Source organism: Jaculus jaculus, chromosome 20 (genome assembly GCF_020740685.1).
Source record: "Jaculus jaculus isolate mJacJac1 chromosome 20, mJacJac1.mat.Y.cur, whole genome shotgun sequence".
Classification (NCBI taxonomy): Eukaryota; Metazoa; Chordata; class Mammalia; order Rodentia; family Dipodidae; genus Jaculus; species Jaculus jaculus.
Window position 1 is genome coordinate 3,651,501 of NC_059121.1, and position 16,116 is coordinate 3,667,616.

The following is a 16,116-nucleotide window of genomic DNA, read 5'->3' on the forward strand; positions in this document are numbered from 1 at the left end:
GCATTACTAGTAAACTCCAAGGAGAGTCTCATGGGTCTAGAGGCTTGGGAGAGAAGATAGGAAGGCAGTGGCCCAATGGGGACCTTGATCTTACCATATGGCCTATTGCCTTATAACAGTTATGTTGGTATTTGAGAAAAGATTTTACTCAGGAAAAAGGTTACTGAAAAAAAGTCTGAAGCTGAGTGTTGTGGCACACACCTTTAATCTCAGGAGGCCAGAGGTTTCAAAGCCACCCTGAGACTACATAGTGAATTCCAGGTCAGCCTGGGCTAGAGTGAGACCTACCTTGAAAAACCAAAAAAAAAAAGTCTGGGGCTGGAGGCATGGCTTAGCAAATAAGGCACTTGCCTGTGAAGCCTAAGGTCCCAGGTTCGATTCTCCAGGTCCCACATAAGCCAGATGCAATGGTGGCACATGCATCTAGAGTTTGTTTGCAGTGGCTGAAGGCCCTGGCATGCCTATTCTCTCTCATTCTCTCTCTCTCTCTCTCTCTCTCTCTCTCTCTCTGTGTCTAATAAATAAATAAAGTTTTTAAAAAATGTCTGAATACTGCTGTTTGGTTTCTTTTTTATTTTATGTCATAGAAATCTAGTGGAAATGAAAATAAATCGCTAATACTTGAGATACATGAGGTGGTATCAATTTAATACAAATGGAGCAGATAAATTCTTCCATGCCATGGGACTCTCTTTGGACTTAAGCTATGTATTTAAATATGATGGAACAGATCAAAGAATATATATGTATGAAATAATTTGCCATGGACATGAAAAGTGTCAATAGGGCTTTTGTGGGGGTCTTCAGATTTGAGGATTTGAAGGGGACTAGAACCTAATCCCTTCTAGGAATCTGGGGTATACAAATGGAGATAGCTTATAAGGCTTGCATTTTGAGGGTCCTTGGAGTTGAACCTAAAGGAAGCACGTGTGAATGTCTTCAGCAGTTTTGTCCTAGGTTACTGGTTTAGTTCATTTCAAGTGGTAGGTTCAAAACCTTTGACAATTTCATATTTATTTCTACATGGCTTTTTGTTGTGTTGTTTTGTTTTTCTTTTTCTTTTCTTTTCTTTACTTTTTTTTTCTGGTTTTACGAGGTAGGGTCTCACTTTAGCTCAGGCTGACCTGGAATTCTCTACAAAGTCTCAGGGTGGCCTCGAACTCACAGCGATCCTCCTACCTCTGCCTCCCGAGTGCTGGGATTAAAGGCGTGTGCCACCATGGCCGGCTTCTACATGGCTTTTTAAAAAGAGTGTCTCACTGAGGGTCCAGACCAGCTTTGAATTTGCCTGTCTGCTTCCAGAGTGCTGGGATGTCTGTCACCATGCACTGCATGCTAAAGTGGTTTTTTTTTTTTTTTGAGGCAAGCCCAACAGATTGGCCTTTTTAAAAAATATATATCTATTTTACGTATTTATTTGAGAGTGAGTGAAAAAGAGGCAGATAGATATATAGAGAGAATATGGGCATGCCAAGGCCTCTAGCCACTGCAAAGGAATTCCAGATGCATAGGCCACCTTGTTGTGCAAGTGACTTAGAGCTTTGCAGGCAAGCACCTTAACGGCTAAGCCATCTCGCCAGCACACCCCCCCTCCCTTTTTCTAAATTTTTATTTGTAAGGAGAGAGGGAAGCAGGGAGGAAGGCAGAGGGAGAGAAAGTAGGTAATTGGGCAAGCCAGGACCTCTTGCCACTACATCTGAACTCCAGATGCATGCAACACTTTGTGCATCTGGCTTTACACATGGGTACAAGGGAATCGAACCCAGGTCATCAAGCTTGGCAAGCAAGCACTTTAACCACTGAGCCATCTCCTTCCTCAGTGTCCCCCCCACCAACACCCCCTCCCCCGCCCCCCAAAAAGAAACCCCTTGGATGTTTTACTGGTAACTTAGCCAAACACGGAGGCTAACATTCTTTGTTACTGGTGGCAGGTTGAACATCCTCGGTGGAGCTACTGTCACCCAGGGCATCAGGGGCCCCTGGGCCGGCTGAGTGACCTACATTGGCTCCTCTATCTCTGGACTGAGAGAGATGGGCACATGGGCAGCTTCCTCCTGAAACTCTTTCCGGGACCTAGGTCCCGCCAGGCTCCCGGAGGTGGCGGTACCAGGCTCCCGGGAGGAGGAGGAGGAGGAGGAGAAAGGGGGTGGGGGGCGGTTGGCGGCAGGCTGCCGGGCACTGGTCCCTCCCGGTTCACCCTTTCACCCCTCCTTCACCCCCGAGCGCCTCGCCCGGTGGCGCGGTTTGCCCGCCCACTCGGGAAGCAGTGCAGTAGGCGAGGCCAAGAACGCCAGGGACCTCCCCGGCTTTGGCGAACCCTGGGGACGGAGTGTGTGTGTGTGTGGGGGGGGGGGGCGGGGTGCCAAAGACGCAAAAGTTGGTACATTGCAAGAAGTCCCCTTCCAGACCCAGCTAAGGGCCTGGATTTGCCATGCCCACCCTGGCACCCGCTTTGCAGAGGCATGGGGGGGGGGGATTGCAAAAGACGCAAAAGTTGGTAGGTTGCAAGAAGTCCCCTTCCAGACCTAGCCAAGGCTCCCCAGGGAGCCCTGAAATGCCCACCCTGGCACCCGCTTTGCAGAGGCATGGGGGGGGGTGTGTGCAAAAGACGCCCAAGTTGGTAGATTGCAAGAAGTCCCCTTCCAGACCCAGCCAAGGCTCCCCGGGGAGGCCCGGAGTTGCCCTGCTCACCCTGGCACCCGCTTTGCAAAGACACGGGGGGGGGGTGTGCAAAAGACGTAAAAGTTGGTAGATTGCAAGAAGTCCCCTTCCAGACCCAGCCAAGGCTCCCCGGGGAGGCCCGAAGTTGCCCTGCCCACACTGGCACCCGGTTTGCAAAGACACGGGGGGTGCAAAAGACGTAAAAGTTGGTAGATTGCAAGAAGTCCCCTTCCAGACCCAGCCAAGGATCCTCCTCCCCCTCCCCTCCCCCCGACTCTGGTCCGGGAGACCCCCAGCAGCTGAGCGGAGCCATCAGGACGCCCGGATCCCGAGCGCTCCGCCCTACCGCCCCGGGCATCCCAGGAACCGGGGACGGAAGGCGAGGGCGGCGGCAGCAGCGGCGACATCAGCAGCAGCAGCAGCAGCAGCAGCAGCAGGGCCCGCGGCGCCCCCACCCGGCGCGGTTGAGTGGCAGGAGCAGGGGGCGGGGCCTCTGGCAGAGTGTGGCGGACCTGCGTGCCCTGATTGGAGCTCGCTTAGACGGGTGGGCGGATCCACAGCCGCTGATTGGTGCGAGCTTGAGGGCGGGGTCCGCGGGCGCTGATTGGCGCGCGCTTGGGGGGGAGGGGCGGTGCGTGCCCGCGGGCGCTGATTGGCGCGCGCTCAGAGCGCTGGTCGCGTGTGCGGGCGCTGATTGGTGAGTGCGTGGTGGTGGGGGGGGTGGAGAAGGGGGCGTGGCTGTGGAAGCGGGGCGGGGCTCGGCGCCCGGCGGCGCTGGAGCTCGGGAGCCCGGAGAGGAGTCGGCGAGCGGCCCGGAGCGGAGTTGGAGGAAGCGGCTTCCCCCGGGCAGACGTGGGAGCTGCCGCGGACGGGCGAAGGGCCGGCGGGTGGCGGCTGCTTGCGAGAGACCGCGTCGGAGGCGAGCGCACCGGGTCCTCGCCGAGCCGGGAAGCCCGGCCGCCCGAGGAGGTAGGCGGCGGCGGGTGTGCTGCGGGCCGGGGAGGGGGAGGCGGTGCACGGCGCGCGCGGCCGCCTCTCTTCCTGTCACCGGCAGCCGCTGCCGCCGCTGCACGGCCCGGGGTCACCGCCCAGGCTCCGGTCCACCCGCCTGCATCCCTCCCGTCTCCCCTTCCTGCCACCCCCGCCAACCTGCACCAGCCCCTCCGCGGGTTCGCGTCCAAGCCCCGCGCGCCCCCGCCGGAGCCCCGTTGCTGCTTGCACGCCGCCCGGCGCATCGGCTTGCTGGAGTTGCCCGGGGACCCCGGGGCTCCTCTTCCTCCTCCCCGGTCGGTCCCCACCCACCCCGGGCGTTTGCCCCGGGGAGCTCTGCACCGGGGCGCTCTCGCTTTGCCCGCTGTTTCCTCCTCCCCCACCCCTAGCTGCAGCCCCGGGGTGAGCCTGGAGGCTGGGACGCGAGGAAGATCGGGGAGAGGGGGGGTTGCTGGGGATCCCCGGAGCTCGTCTCTGACCGCCCCCCGCTCTTCTGACCTCAACCCCTCGCCCCCCCAAGTTTGCCACCGTCCTCTTCCGGGGTGGGGGAAGTGCACCTCGGCCGGCGGCGTCTGGTGCCCGCCAGGCTTGGGCAGGTTGCTGGAGGTATCTAGTCCATGGTGTGGTCGTCTAGGCACCGCCCGGAAAATCAGATTTTTTTTTTTTTCTTCTTCTTCTTCTTCTTTTTTTTTTTTTTGGTGACGCCTGGCGACACTGGAGGACCTGCCCAGCAATATGGAGCCGGCTGGGGGGGGGGGCGGGAGAGAGCACGCATGCATGCATGCATGCAAAGCCGGAGCTAAAATGATCGGGGAAGGGAATTGTCTGGGAGCCACACGGCTCGAACACACTTCCTTCCCCAAGAGCAGAAACTGCCCGGCACGTCACGAGACAAAGAGAATAGAAAAGCAGCAGCAGGAAAAAAAAAAAAATGCTGTGCCCAGGCCCCACGCGTGCACACAGATGGATTATTATTATTATGTATTTATTTATTTATTATTATTATTATTATTATTATTAATTTTTTTGGACAGATGCATCCGTAATGGCCAGGGTGGGAAGCCGAGTCGGCTGTTTGCAGGTTCAAAACCTCCCTGGGCAGGCTTGCGATGGTGGGGGTGTGTGGGGGGGGGATTCTGCTCCCCGGCGCTGGTCACACCGGAAAGCGATCACTTCCACCCCCTAATTCCTGGCCATGCTGCTGGGGCTGGGCTGTCCTGGTGTGAGTTAATGCTGGATGCCAGGGTTTGGTGACTTGAGCATTGCCTTCCTTCCTTCCTTCCTTCCTTTTTATTTATTTATTTTTTGCTTTCCTTTCTCTCTCCCTCCCTCCCCCCCCCCCCTCTGTCTCTGTCTCTTTCTCCTTCAATTTCATTCCTTCAGTTTTCTCTCTCCTGTCTGTCTTGTCTTTTTTTTTTTTTTTAATGCTCTTTTCTTCTGACAAAAGACAGTGTGGAGTAGGAATGGATACAGCAGTTCCGGGTTTTGGATGCAGCATGAGGTTGTCATTTCGGTGTGATTTGAGTTTCAAGTTTTAGGTGTTGGGAGGGGGCTTGGCCACTGGAAGATGGTTAAAAGCGTGAGCTAAGGAATGCTTGGAGTAGGCGGATGAGTTTTATTTCTGACACAAGCCAGCAGAGTAACAGATCTTCAAGTTATAAATCACGGGGGAAAAGCGCCCAGGTGCCACAGGCGTCGTTTATCATTGACAAGGAAAGGTACTCCAGGAGTCATAACTTTTTGACACATCAGTCTGTTCTTGAAATAAACAGCTTGAAAGCAAGCAGGTTGTTTTCTTAGATTAAAAAAAAAAAAAAAAACAAAGTTACTTAAACTGTGGGAAACAAGTGTTTTGTTCATTACGAAGAAAATGATCTTTTTTTTTTTTAATTTCTTTTTCACCTCTGACGTGTGCTGGGTCAGAGTGAGGTTTATATGCAGAAGGGCCAGTCAGGGAGGCTCCCCGTTTTACAGAAGTGCCCCCTTCTCTTTGCTGTGTCCTGGCAGGTGCTTATCCGAGGTTTGGTCACACTATTTTTCTGTAGGACTCTGTAGAGTTTTCGAATCTGAAGAAAGTTGCATGTAGCTGACACTGGCTTTCAAACTTTCACGTGAGTTTACTTTGAACTGTCGTCTTGATTTGGGACCTATTTTTAGTTTCATAACAGAACTGTGTTTTGAACACGCTGTCATCTGCTGTTTGATCTGTTTCTTTTTTTATGAAAGCGTCGTGTCTTTTCGCATCTGGGATTCCGTGTAATCAGTGTACGGCAACCCTTATCTGCCCATTGATTAGACACACACACACACACACTCACACAGCTAGTTTTTGAATCTAATACACTTCCACTATAAAGTTAGTTTGGGGAACCTGAAATGTTACTGGCAGTTGAAAGGAATATCTCTCTTGGTTTCTGACGGTGGTAAAACCTTCATCTTCTGGAAATATCATGCTTCAGTTATTTTTGAAGTTTGTTTTAAGGAGGTGACTCCGTTTTTGTTAGTATTTTTTCCATGTACAAAACGGGGTCGGTTTCTTCATGACATTTTCATACGTGTATATACAATGGACTTGAATATGTATATGCATATACAATGGACTATTTACTCCTCCCCCCCCCCCCACCGTTCCTTTCCCCTCTCCAGCTAGCCCTCTCCCCAGAAGCTTTGAATCTTAAGTGAAAACCTGTTTACAAACCCAAACATTAATTAAAAGCATTGACTTTAACTGAAACTTTCCCCATGAATACCATGTAACTTTTAAGTTGGTGTGTATGGATAGAAATTTCTCTCTCTCTCCCTCCCTCTCTCTCTCTCTCTCTCTCTCTTTCTTTTCCCTCCTAGGTAGACAGGTGAGTATTGTAAAAAAGGCATTCACTGTGAAAGAGTTCCCACATGGTGGTTAAAACAGAAACAGTTCCCTCTCTCTCTCTCTCTCTCTCTCTTTCTTTTCCCTCCTAGGTAGACAGGTGAGTATTGTAAAAAAGGCATTCACTGTGAAAGAGTTCCCACATGGTGGTTAAAACAGAAACAGTTCTAGTCCAGCTTCTTTTTTTTTTTTGTACTGGCATTTTGTGATTTACAAACTGTGTTTTATTGGATAAGACAATTATAATCAGCTCAGATGACGTTGCATGTGAGTTTTTACTTTTAATTCGATCATGATTAAGGCATACACATGCATGTAGAGGACATGAGCAGTAGTTAAATATCCCTATATTTCACATTTTAGAATCCCAAGCACAAATCCCCCTCTTGCATGGAAAGGCCAGAAGATGAACATTTAGTGAATCTGTCAGGACTGGAAAGTTACATATCAATGGAAGGATTATTTAGTGTTTTTTTTTTTTACCCCCTCCCCTCTGGCTTTTGAGACCTGGTCTCATGTTTTATTGGGAATACAGAATGTAAGTTATATCAAGAGTTTGTTTTTAACTTGACATACAGGGGGTTTTAATTTTTAAATCACTCACTGTTTATTGCATTTTTTCTCCGTAGTTTAGTCTCCCCCACCCTGATGTGATTACTTGCTATGATTCTGCCAGCACTTACTGAAATCACTTGCCTAAAGGAGTGGTAATTAAAGGCCATTTTATGTACATAAAGCCAAATGAGCTGAAAAATAGACTGTGTAATTACTTATAAACTTGTCTGTTTGGCTTATGTTAGGATTTTATTTTTCCTTCTTTAAATATTTTATTTTTTATTTATTTACTTGACAGAGAAAGAGAGAGACAGATACAGAAATAGGCAGGTAGAGAGAGGGAGAGAGAGAGAGAATGGGCGCGCCTCCAGCCACTGCAAACAAACTCCAGACTCGTGCGCCCCCTTGTGCATCTGGCTTACGTGGGTCCTGGGGAGTCAAACCTGGGTCCTTTGGCTTTGCCCTTAACCACCAAGCCATTTCTCCAGCCCTGGGACTTTTATTTTTTTTATTTTTTTTATTTTTGGGGAAAGGTGGAGTGAATGTCGTACACGTTTCACTCAAGAAGCATAAGTCTACTGTGAAAACATTGTTGGAGAGGTGTTTTTTGTTTTTTTTTTCTGCCACCATTGTTACCTTTCAAGCAAACCAAATATCCGCAAGCACCTGTAGTCAAAATAGTGCTCTGGTTAATAATCACCTGGGAGAGACGTGGAAGGCACAGGAGTCTGGCCAGAGTCAGGAGCCCCGCCAAAAACCCCTGCTGCTGGCTTCACCTTTGCCCCTTGCCTTCCTCCCAGAATGCCTCAGTGGTCCTGAGAACTGGGCTTGTCTCTTGAGGACACAGCTGCCTTCACTCCCTGGGGCATTGTATTACTGTCTTCATTTTTTTTTTTTTTTTCCCCTCCTTCAGAACAGCCCAGGGAGCAGCCGCCACACTCGGAAGTATTGCATTGTGACTCTCAGGTTCTGCCTCCCAGCCAGGACGTTCATGCCCTTACACACACACACACACACACACCACACCCTGACTCACACCTCCCAGCCAAGCACGTTCATGCCCTTACACACACACACACACACACCCTGACTTCCATCTCTCAGCCAAGCACATTCATGCCCTTACACACACACACACACACACCCTCACACACCCTGACTCACACCTCCCAGCCAAGCACATTCATGCCCTTACACACACACACACACACCCTGACTCACACCTCCCAGCCAAGCACGTTCATGCCCTTACACACACACACATGCACACACACACCCTGACTCACACCTCCCAGCCAAGCACGTTCATGCCCTTACACACACACACACACACACCCTCACACACCCTGACTCCCACCTCCCAGCCAAGCATGTTCATGCCCTTACACACACACACACACCCTCACACACCCTGACTCACACCTCCCAGCCAGGCACATTCACACACCTGTACACACACACCTGTACACACACACACACCCCTGACTCCCACCTCTTGCTCCCATGCCAGGCACAGTCGCTCGCCCTCCCCCGTCCCCGTCTCCGTTGCCCTGACCTCTGCGGAGCCACCCTCCGCCCTGGGTCTGAAGAGAGAAACCCTTGGGCAGAGGCCACGGCAGGCTTGATCTGCCTGTCACTTCCGGCAGCGTTTTATTTTAGGTAACTTCGGGCTTCTGTTAGAACCACTTGCAGCATGCAGGGGCAGCGCAGGCGAGAGTTCCCCACACCTGTCTGCTTCTGTCTGCGCTCCACATCGTGGAAAGGGCAGGGACACAATCGCGGCCAGCGTCCCCGCGAGCCCGGGCGTTAGCGAGAGCAGTGACAAGGAAACCATCCCTGCAGCCGGCTGTCTCCGCAGACACACTGTTCTGCTTAGGTTGTCATCCGCCACGCGGGGTGATAGCTGTACCTGGAGTGGTTGTGAGGGACGCGTGGAAAAGTCCAAGCCCTGCGCCCCTGGGCGGGTGTCAGGACATTAAGCGCTCACCAAGAGGCTTGGCGCTGTGTGCTTTGTGTGAGTAAATTGCCTTTAGTCGGCCGAATGGAGCAGGTGAGGCGCAGGTCCCGTGCTTGCCCGGATCCCTAGGGCGGCCTCAAAGGTGATGGAAGGACCTGCCCAGAGTCCCGCTTCTGCTCCATGGAGGCCGCTGCCTCTGCCTGTGACGCAGCATCCACCCTTCCCACCGCTGATCTTAAGAACCGGCATCGCCGCATCCCAGGAAAAGGCAATTTCGGCTTCTCCCCCTTCCCCTCTCTGTCGGGGTCCTCGCCTTCCAGAGCCGCCTCAGCCTCTCGCAGCAGTGATGGGAGAACCCCAGTGTGACTTCGCCCGGGAAGCCCCTGTCCCTCACTTGGGCACATTTTCCTGCCCGCGCTAAGCCTCCTAGGATGACTCATGAGTGCCCCCGGGCAGCTGTGGATGGTCAGGCCACTGACCAGTCCTTCTCTCGAGTTCAGAGGTGGTTGACTGCTTTGTGTAGAGCTCTGTAACTCAGGAAGGATTGTGTGCCCCTCATGGGCCCGAGGCAGGGGAATGGATGCCTACCCACTCCCCTTGCCCACCCTAGCCATCCGCTGGCCCAGAGCATGGCACCGCATTCTAGTCAGCTCCTGTTGGTTTTGAGACGAATTGCAGTATTTGACGATATTTGACATGGGTAACTTTGGGCTTAACTTGAGCCTGTCTTTTTCATCCTCTTTTAAATGAGGCAGAACTCTGGCCATAAGAATTCATCTGGACTCCGTCAGAGTAAACTGAAGCCATTGTGACTTGTTGTTGAGATCATCTTGTCAGTCTGATTTTTCCAAAGGCCTTTCGAAGAATTCCGTTTGGTTCTCAGTTGTCATGTCTGAGGGGTAGGAGGCTACACTGGAAAATCTGTTTTCAAGTCATTGAACATTAGACAGTCGCAGGCTCAAACTTGTCAAGTATCGGAAACGGTCTTATTTTTGGCGACAAAGCGAGGTATTAGCAGATGAAGATGCGTTAGTGGGATGTTGCACACAGTTGTTAACAAAATAGTTCTCCGTAAGGAAATTTCGGGTGCTTGCATATGATGTAAAAAGTAAGTTAAGGGCTCAAGAGATGGCTTAGTGATGAAGGTGCTTGCCTACAAAGCCAAAGGACCCAGGTGCGATTTCCCAAGACCCATGTAAGACCAGGTGCACAAGGTGGCACGTGTATCTGGAGTTCATTTGCACTGGCCAGAGGCCCTGGGGAACCCATTTTCTCTCTCCTCTCTCTGTCAAATAAATAAAAATAAAATGTCAACAAAACAGTTTAAAAAAAATTAATTTGTGGCTTCTTCATAGGTTTCCTTTATACTTCATGTTGCAGTAATTTACGCATTCATTAGCTCAGCTTATGTTGCAAAATGTCCTTGGCTGTTTGAACACGGGAACTCGTACATGGTGCAAATTATCCTCCTATTAGAAGCTTCCACTGTGTGGATGGAGGTCGAGCTTGTTCAGTGGGCAGTTGAACATAGCCTGAGAGGATGGAGACATCGTCTGGGGAGTCTGCGAAAGAGCCCCAGGCGGCCTGAGCCCCAGCTTGATTTTGGCGGGGGCGGGGGGGGGGGGGGGCGCCGGTTCTGCCAGGGACCGCAGGCCGTGGGGATTTGTAGCAGGGTGAAAAGAACTTGCCAGTGTTTGTAGATGCCACCGTCCTCGAGACTCTGGGTGCAGACTTCACGTCGACCTCCCTACCGAGGTCTGACTTGTTGGAAATCGTGCAGTGCGAAGCTCAGGAGGCAGCAAGGCCACAGGGCCACAGGTGCCAAGAGGGATACAGGTGGCAGGAGGCCAACCTGCGGGGCAGAAATGGGCAAGATTCCAGAGGTGGAACGTCCAGAATTGCTTTACTCACAAGTTTATAGACTTTTAAAGAAGGATACATTCTTTTCTCTTTCAGGCTTTTTATTTATTTGAGAGAGAGAGTTTATGGGTGCGTCAGGGCCTCCAACCACTGCAAGTGAACTCCAGATGCTTGTGCCACCTCGTGCATCTGGCTTATGCGGGTTTTGGGGACTCGAACCTGGGTCCTTGGGCTTTGCAGGCAAGCGTCTTAACCGCTGAGCCATCTCTCCAGCCCCAAGAAGGATGATGCATTGTAATGGAAACTTTTTTGGGTGAAAATTTGCAAGGCTCAGGGTCTTGGGCTTGGTGAGTGGCAGCCAGTTACCATTGCTCCTTTCTGCGCAGGTGTGCGGGGAAGGCACGCGCACGCCCTGTGACGTTGTAGGTTAAAGTGGGCTGGCTCTACTACTAAACTTTGACCCCTCCTTCAAGTGAGAAGTAGATCATACCTGCCATCTCCCACATGATTATCTTGAGGGGTCAATAGGTTAATGCAGACGCACTCCCCAGAATGGTTAGATGATGATGATGCCTTATTGAAATATGTCAGACACCTCTGTGCCTCCTCCGCCCAGTCCTGGTCTCTCTGGACTTCAGCACCACGGGATCAAGTCTCCACCCAGATAAACAACTTGTCTGCTCCCTTCTCCTGTAATATTGCTCTCAAGTCACTTCAGACACTGAATCTTGGCTCTTTAACCTGTTCTGTCTGCAGTTACCTTCCCAGCCCTGGCGGTGGTTTCTCAGAAGACAGGAGTGGTGTGCTGTACTTAAATCCCTGAGTTACAGGAGACCCAAGGATTCTATCTGACTAGAACCCACATTTCTTGCACAGAAAGTAAGGCTGTCCTAACAGCGGCAGAGAGAGCTTTTGTGGAGGCCGCTGGGTCTCAGGGTGTAGGGTAAAGATCGCTTTTCTCGAGTCCAGCAGTATAAGTCTTCTGCTGCTTGCTTCGCCTTACCCCTCAGGCAACTCTTTGGTAAGGCCTTGGCAAGGCGCAGAGCTTTCCTTGACTCCGGTGTCCCCTGGAAGGAACGCCACGCAGGGGTGCTGGGCGCTTGCTTAGCTGTTTGGAGGCAGGAGGATCATTGTACTTGCCCCACCAGACTGGTCCTCTGGGTGCTGGAGATTGAGGAAGTGCTAGGCAGCAATTGGCATAAAAACCAGGCTACTGATTTAGGATTACCCCGCCCCCCCAAAAAAGACAGAACATTGCCAGGAAATGCTAACAAAAATTTCAAGGCAGATTTGGAGGAATTAAATGATCCGTAGGCATATTGCCTGGTTTCCAAGCATTTAGGGATATGTAAATTTTTCATGTTCTTTAGAATTCTGTGTCTCCTGTGCAGAGCACATTAATCTTAAAAGATGAGATTTTCTAACTCTGCGTTTTTTGTGTGTGAATTTATGCAATGAATATTTAATTTGATCACCCCCCATTTTTTTCAAAAGGAGAGGCTTTCTTCAAGCACAATATAGCTTATTTTTCTCATCCACTCTTGTGTTAATTTTTTTCCCTGATGCCTGCAATGTAGAATAGTGCGCTCTCCCAAATTAATATTCTTGCTACACAAAGACTCTCAGTGTTTGTTTTCGCTTCCTTTAATATGCAACCTTTCTGTGAGTGTTATTGTATTACGGCTAAAAGGCTTTAGCTACGTAATGTTGAACACTGTACACTTCTGAATGCTGATGTAACAATTACCCTGTGATTAGATTTTTGCTTCTTGAGATGCCCACAGGGAAGAGTTTCTGAAGTGTTTCACCCTTAAACGTGGAACTGAGTGGCAGTTTCTAGTGCTTCGTGATGTAGGCTGCTGACCCGAGACCTTTAGCACGCTTTTAGACTTTATGATAAAGATGACATTGAGAGGAATGAAGAGCAATATATGTGTACATGCTGTCTTATTGGTCATTGGCTCTGACCTACCCAAGGTAATCTTTGGCCCACTAATTTGCTCTGCCTCCATTATACTTAACAATAGAAAGAAAGGGAGGATGGGCACATTTTCATTACCCATTTCCCTTCCTTTTACTAAGCCAGCTTTTTCACAGGGCTCTGTAGCAAGTAAGCCTTGCTACTTACTGCTTTTCATTTCTCTTTTCAGCTTTTTTTTTTTAAAGCAAGGTCTCGCTTTATCCCAGTCTAACCTGGAACTCACTCTTGTAGCCCAGGCTGGCCTTGAACTGTCACATCAGTCCGCTTACCTGAGCCTCCCAAGTGCTGACGTTAATGGCATTGTTACGATACCCAGCTTCTTGTTACTTCTTTTACTCTTTTTTTTTTTTAATTTTTATTTATTTATTTGAGAGCGACAGACACAGAGAGAAAGACAGATAGAGGGAGAGAGAGAGAATGGGCGCACCAGGGCTTCCAGCCTCTGCAAACGAACTCCAGACGCGTGCGCCCCCTTGTGCATCTGGCTAACGTGGGACCTGGGGAACCGAGCCTCGAACCGGGGTCCTTAGGCTTCACAGGCAAGCGCTTAACCGCTAAGCCATCTCTCCAGCCCTCTTTTACTCTTTTAAAAATTATTATTTATTTATGAGGGAGTGAGAAGATGGGCACTCCTGGGCCTCTTGCCACTGCAAAGAACTCCATACGCACTCCTCACTTTGTGCAGCTGGCTTTACGGGCTGGCTTTACGTGGGGACTGGGGAATTGAAGCCTGGCTGTCAGGCTTTGCAAGCAAGTGCCTTTAACCACTGCGCCGTCCCCCAGTCCTTCTCACTTCCTAACTCTCTAGAATCGAATGTCACCCTCATTACTGAATGTGGTATCAAGAAGTCAGTGATTCTCGTAGGCTGAGCAGAGCCTGGGGTGATGCGGCTTCGACCGATCCACCCTGTGTGTCCCAGGGGTCACCTCTTCCTGCCGGATCCCCCGTACCCTTCTGTTTCCTGCACACTGCCTGCCTCTTACCCTTGGCTTTTCCCTTCTCACATTCACTGATCCTGATCGTCAGTGTTTTGGGGTGTGCATGTGTGTGTGTGTGTGTGTGTGCGTGTGTGTGTTTGGTTACTTCCCCATCCCACTGCAATGTGCCCTGCCTTTTGATCATGAAATGTGATGTTCACACACTTCTGAATTTCAGCTTGAGTTCCTAGCCAATCACTAGCCCCCCTGCGAGTGGATGCCTGCATCCCACCAGCCCACTGGGGTTCCTGGCCTCCCTTTGGCTGGTATTGACACAAAATTCTCCTCAGTAATAGAGGATCACAACTCTTCTCCTGTCTTCCTTTCTTTGTGTGTGTGTGTGTGTGTGTGTGTGTGTGTAGTTAGTTAGTTATTTGCAAGAGAGAATTGGTGTGCCAGGGCCTCCAGCCGCTGCAGACAAACTCCAGATGCATGCGCCCCCCTTGTGCATCTGTCCTCCATGGGTCCTGGGGAACGGAACCTGGGTCCTTTGGCTTTGCAGGCAAGCGTCTTAACTGCCAAGCCGACTCTCCAGGCCCCTCCTCTCTCGTTCTCCATACATGCATTCCCCGGCTGCCTTGCCACTCAACTGTCCCTTCTGCGTCCGCAGTCATCTCCCTGGTCCTGGCCACCTGGTCCCGTTGCAAACCCAACCCCCGTACACCTCTCAGCTGCCCTCATCTCCGTTGCCACCCTCCGCCGGACCCTCCTGTGCACCCTGGTCACGTTGGTCACGCCCGAGCCGCTCTCATCCTGACTCCACCACGCCGTGAGACAGCCCCTCCCTGTCCTTCCAGCCCAGACCCGCGCTGCTCCCTGTGGCCCGAGATGGATGGGCCTGCCTGTGCTGGAGCGCTTGCCAGAAGATGACATTTGCTTCGTCTCTTCTGTCCCCAGGATCATGCCATGCATTCCATTGTGTCTGCAGATTCCTGGAATTAGATGTGGTCTCGTTCTCACTCGCACCCCGCAGGGGCGAAGCGTCTGCCGCTGTTGTGCCACCTCGTGTTTGGGTTCGCTGTGTGCCAGTCTTATCTCCGGGACATTGCCACATGCCAGCACTTGTCCTCTTGGCCCCCGCCCTGTGTTCTTAGAAGGCAGGGGCCGTCTTACTAATCTCGAGTGTGTGAGTGAGCGTGTGTGTGTGCGCGCGCGTGCTGTGTCAAGCACACGCTGTGTCAAGCACACGGGCCTGTGCCGGGCTGCCGGATCGATTAAGGACTTGTTGAATGGAAGTGGAAACAACTGCACGCAGATGGTCCGGGGTGACGTTCATTCACGAGCCTTGTTTCCCCCCCCCCCCCCCGCTAGGTGAAGCTGCGTGTGGACAGCGGCAGCGAGAGCAGACGACAGATGGACGGTGTGACGGGAGCGTCAGAGAGGATTGGGCCTCGCCGGGAGGGTCAGCCCCGAGTCAAGGTGTTGACAAGTTGCTGAAAAGGAAGCCAGGGAAGGGTGGGGGCGGGGAGAACGACTGTGGCCCGCAGAGGGAGTGGAGCACCCCCGCCTTCAGTGACACCATTGATGGAGGACAGATGGAGGACAGCCGGATGGCCAGCCACCTCTCCTCTTAAACCTTCGGAGAGTGCTCCTTTGTCCTCTCCTGGACGTCTGTCGGGGATTTTAACGCACGCCCTGACTTCGCTTCCCGTTGAGACGTGAAATAAGACTGCAGCGTCCGAAGCAGGCCCCCCCCCCAACCCCCAGATCGCATGGTGACAGGTGAGCCAGCATGAGTACGGAAGGGTACCGCTACCGAGCACTGTATGAGTACAAGAAGGAGCGGGAAAACGACATTGACCTGCACCCGGGCGACATCCTCACCGTCAATAAAGGGTCCTTGGTGGCCATCGGATCCAGCGAGGGGCAAGAAGCCCGGCCCGAGCAGATCGGCTGGCTCACCGGCTACAATGAAACCACGGGGGCAAGGGGAGACTTCCCGGGAACTTACGTCGAGTATATTGGAAGGAAGAAAATCTCGCCCCCCACCCCAAAGCCCCGGCCACCCCGACCTCTTCCCGTCGCCCCGGGTTCTTCCAAAACCGAAGCGGACGCCGAGCAGCCAGGTCAGCATCGCTGTGTGTGTGGGGGGTCGTTTAATGATTCCCCTCCACCCCAACCCTTTTCTGTTTTAACTGGTCAAGCATCAGGTTTGAGCTGGGCCAGGGTGTCATGATCCGGGCAAAGGTCATGTTGGCAACTTGACCTGAATTGATAGGTGGTGCGTAAAAGCTCGGTCAATCATTACATGGCCAGAAGTTTGCT

General features: G+C 51.8%; 1 protein-coding gene across 1 annotated transcript in view; it reads left to right on the forward strand.

The window, feature by feature from the left end:
* The first annotated feature begins 3,495 nt into the window (after nucleotides 1-3,495).
* The window catches only part of Pik3r1 (phosphoinositide-3-kinase regulatory subunit 1), a 94,289-nt gene continuing 81,668 nt past the window's right edge, over nucleotides 3,496-16,116 (forward strand). Inside the window, exons 1-2 of the mRNA XM_004666111.2 lie at nucleotides 3,496-3,630; nucleotides 15,163-15,917. Coding sequence (XP_004666168.2) covers nucleotides 15,584-15,917 — 334 coding nt within the window. The 5' untranslated portion in view covers nucleotides 3,496-3,630; nucleotides 15,163-15,583. The remainder of the gene's footprint in view (nucleotides 3,631-15,162; nucleotides 15,918-16,116) is intronic.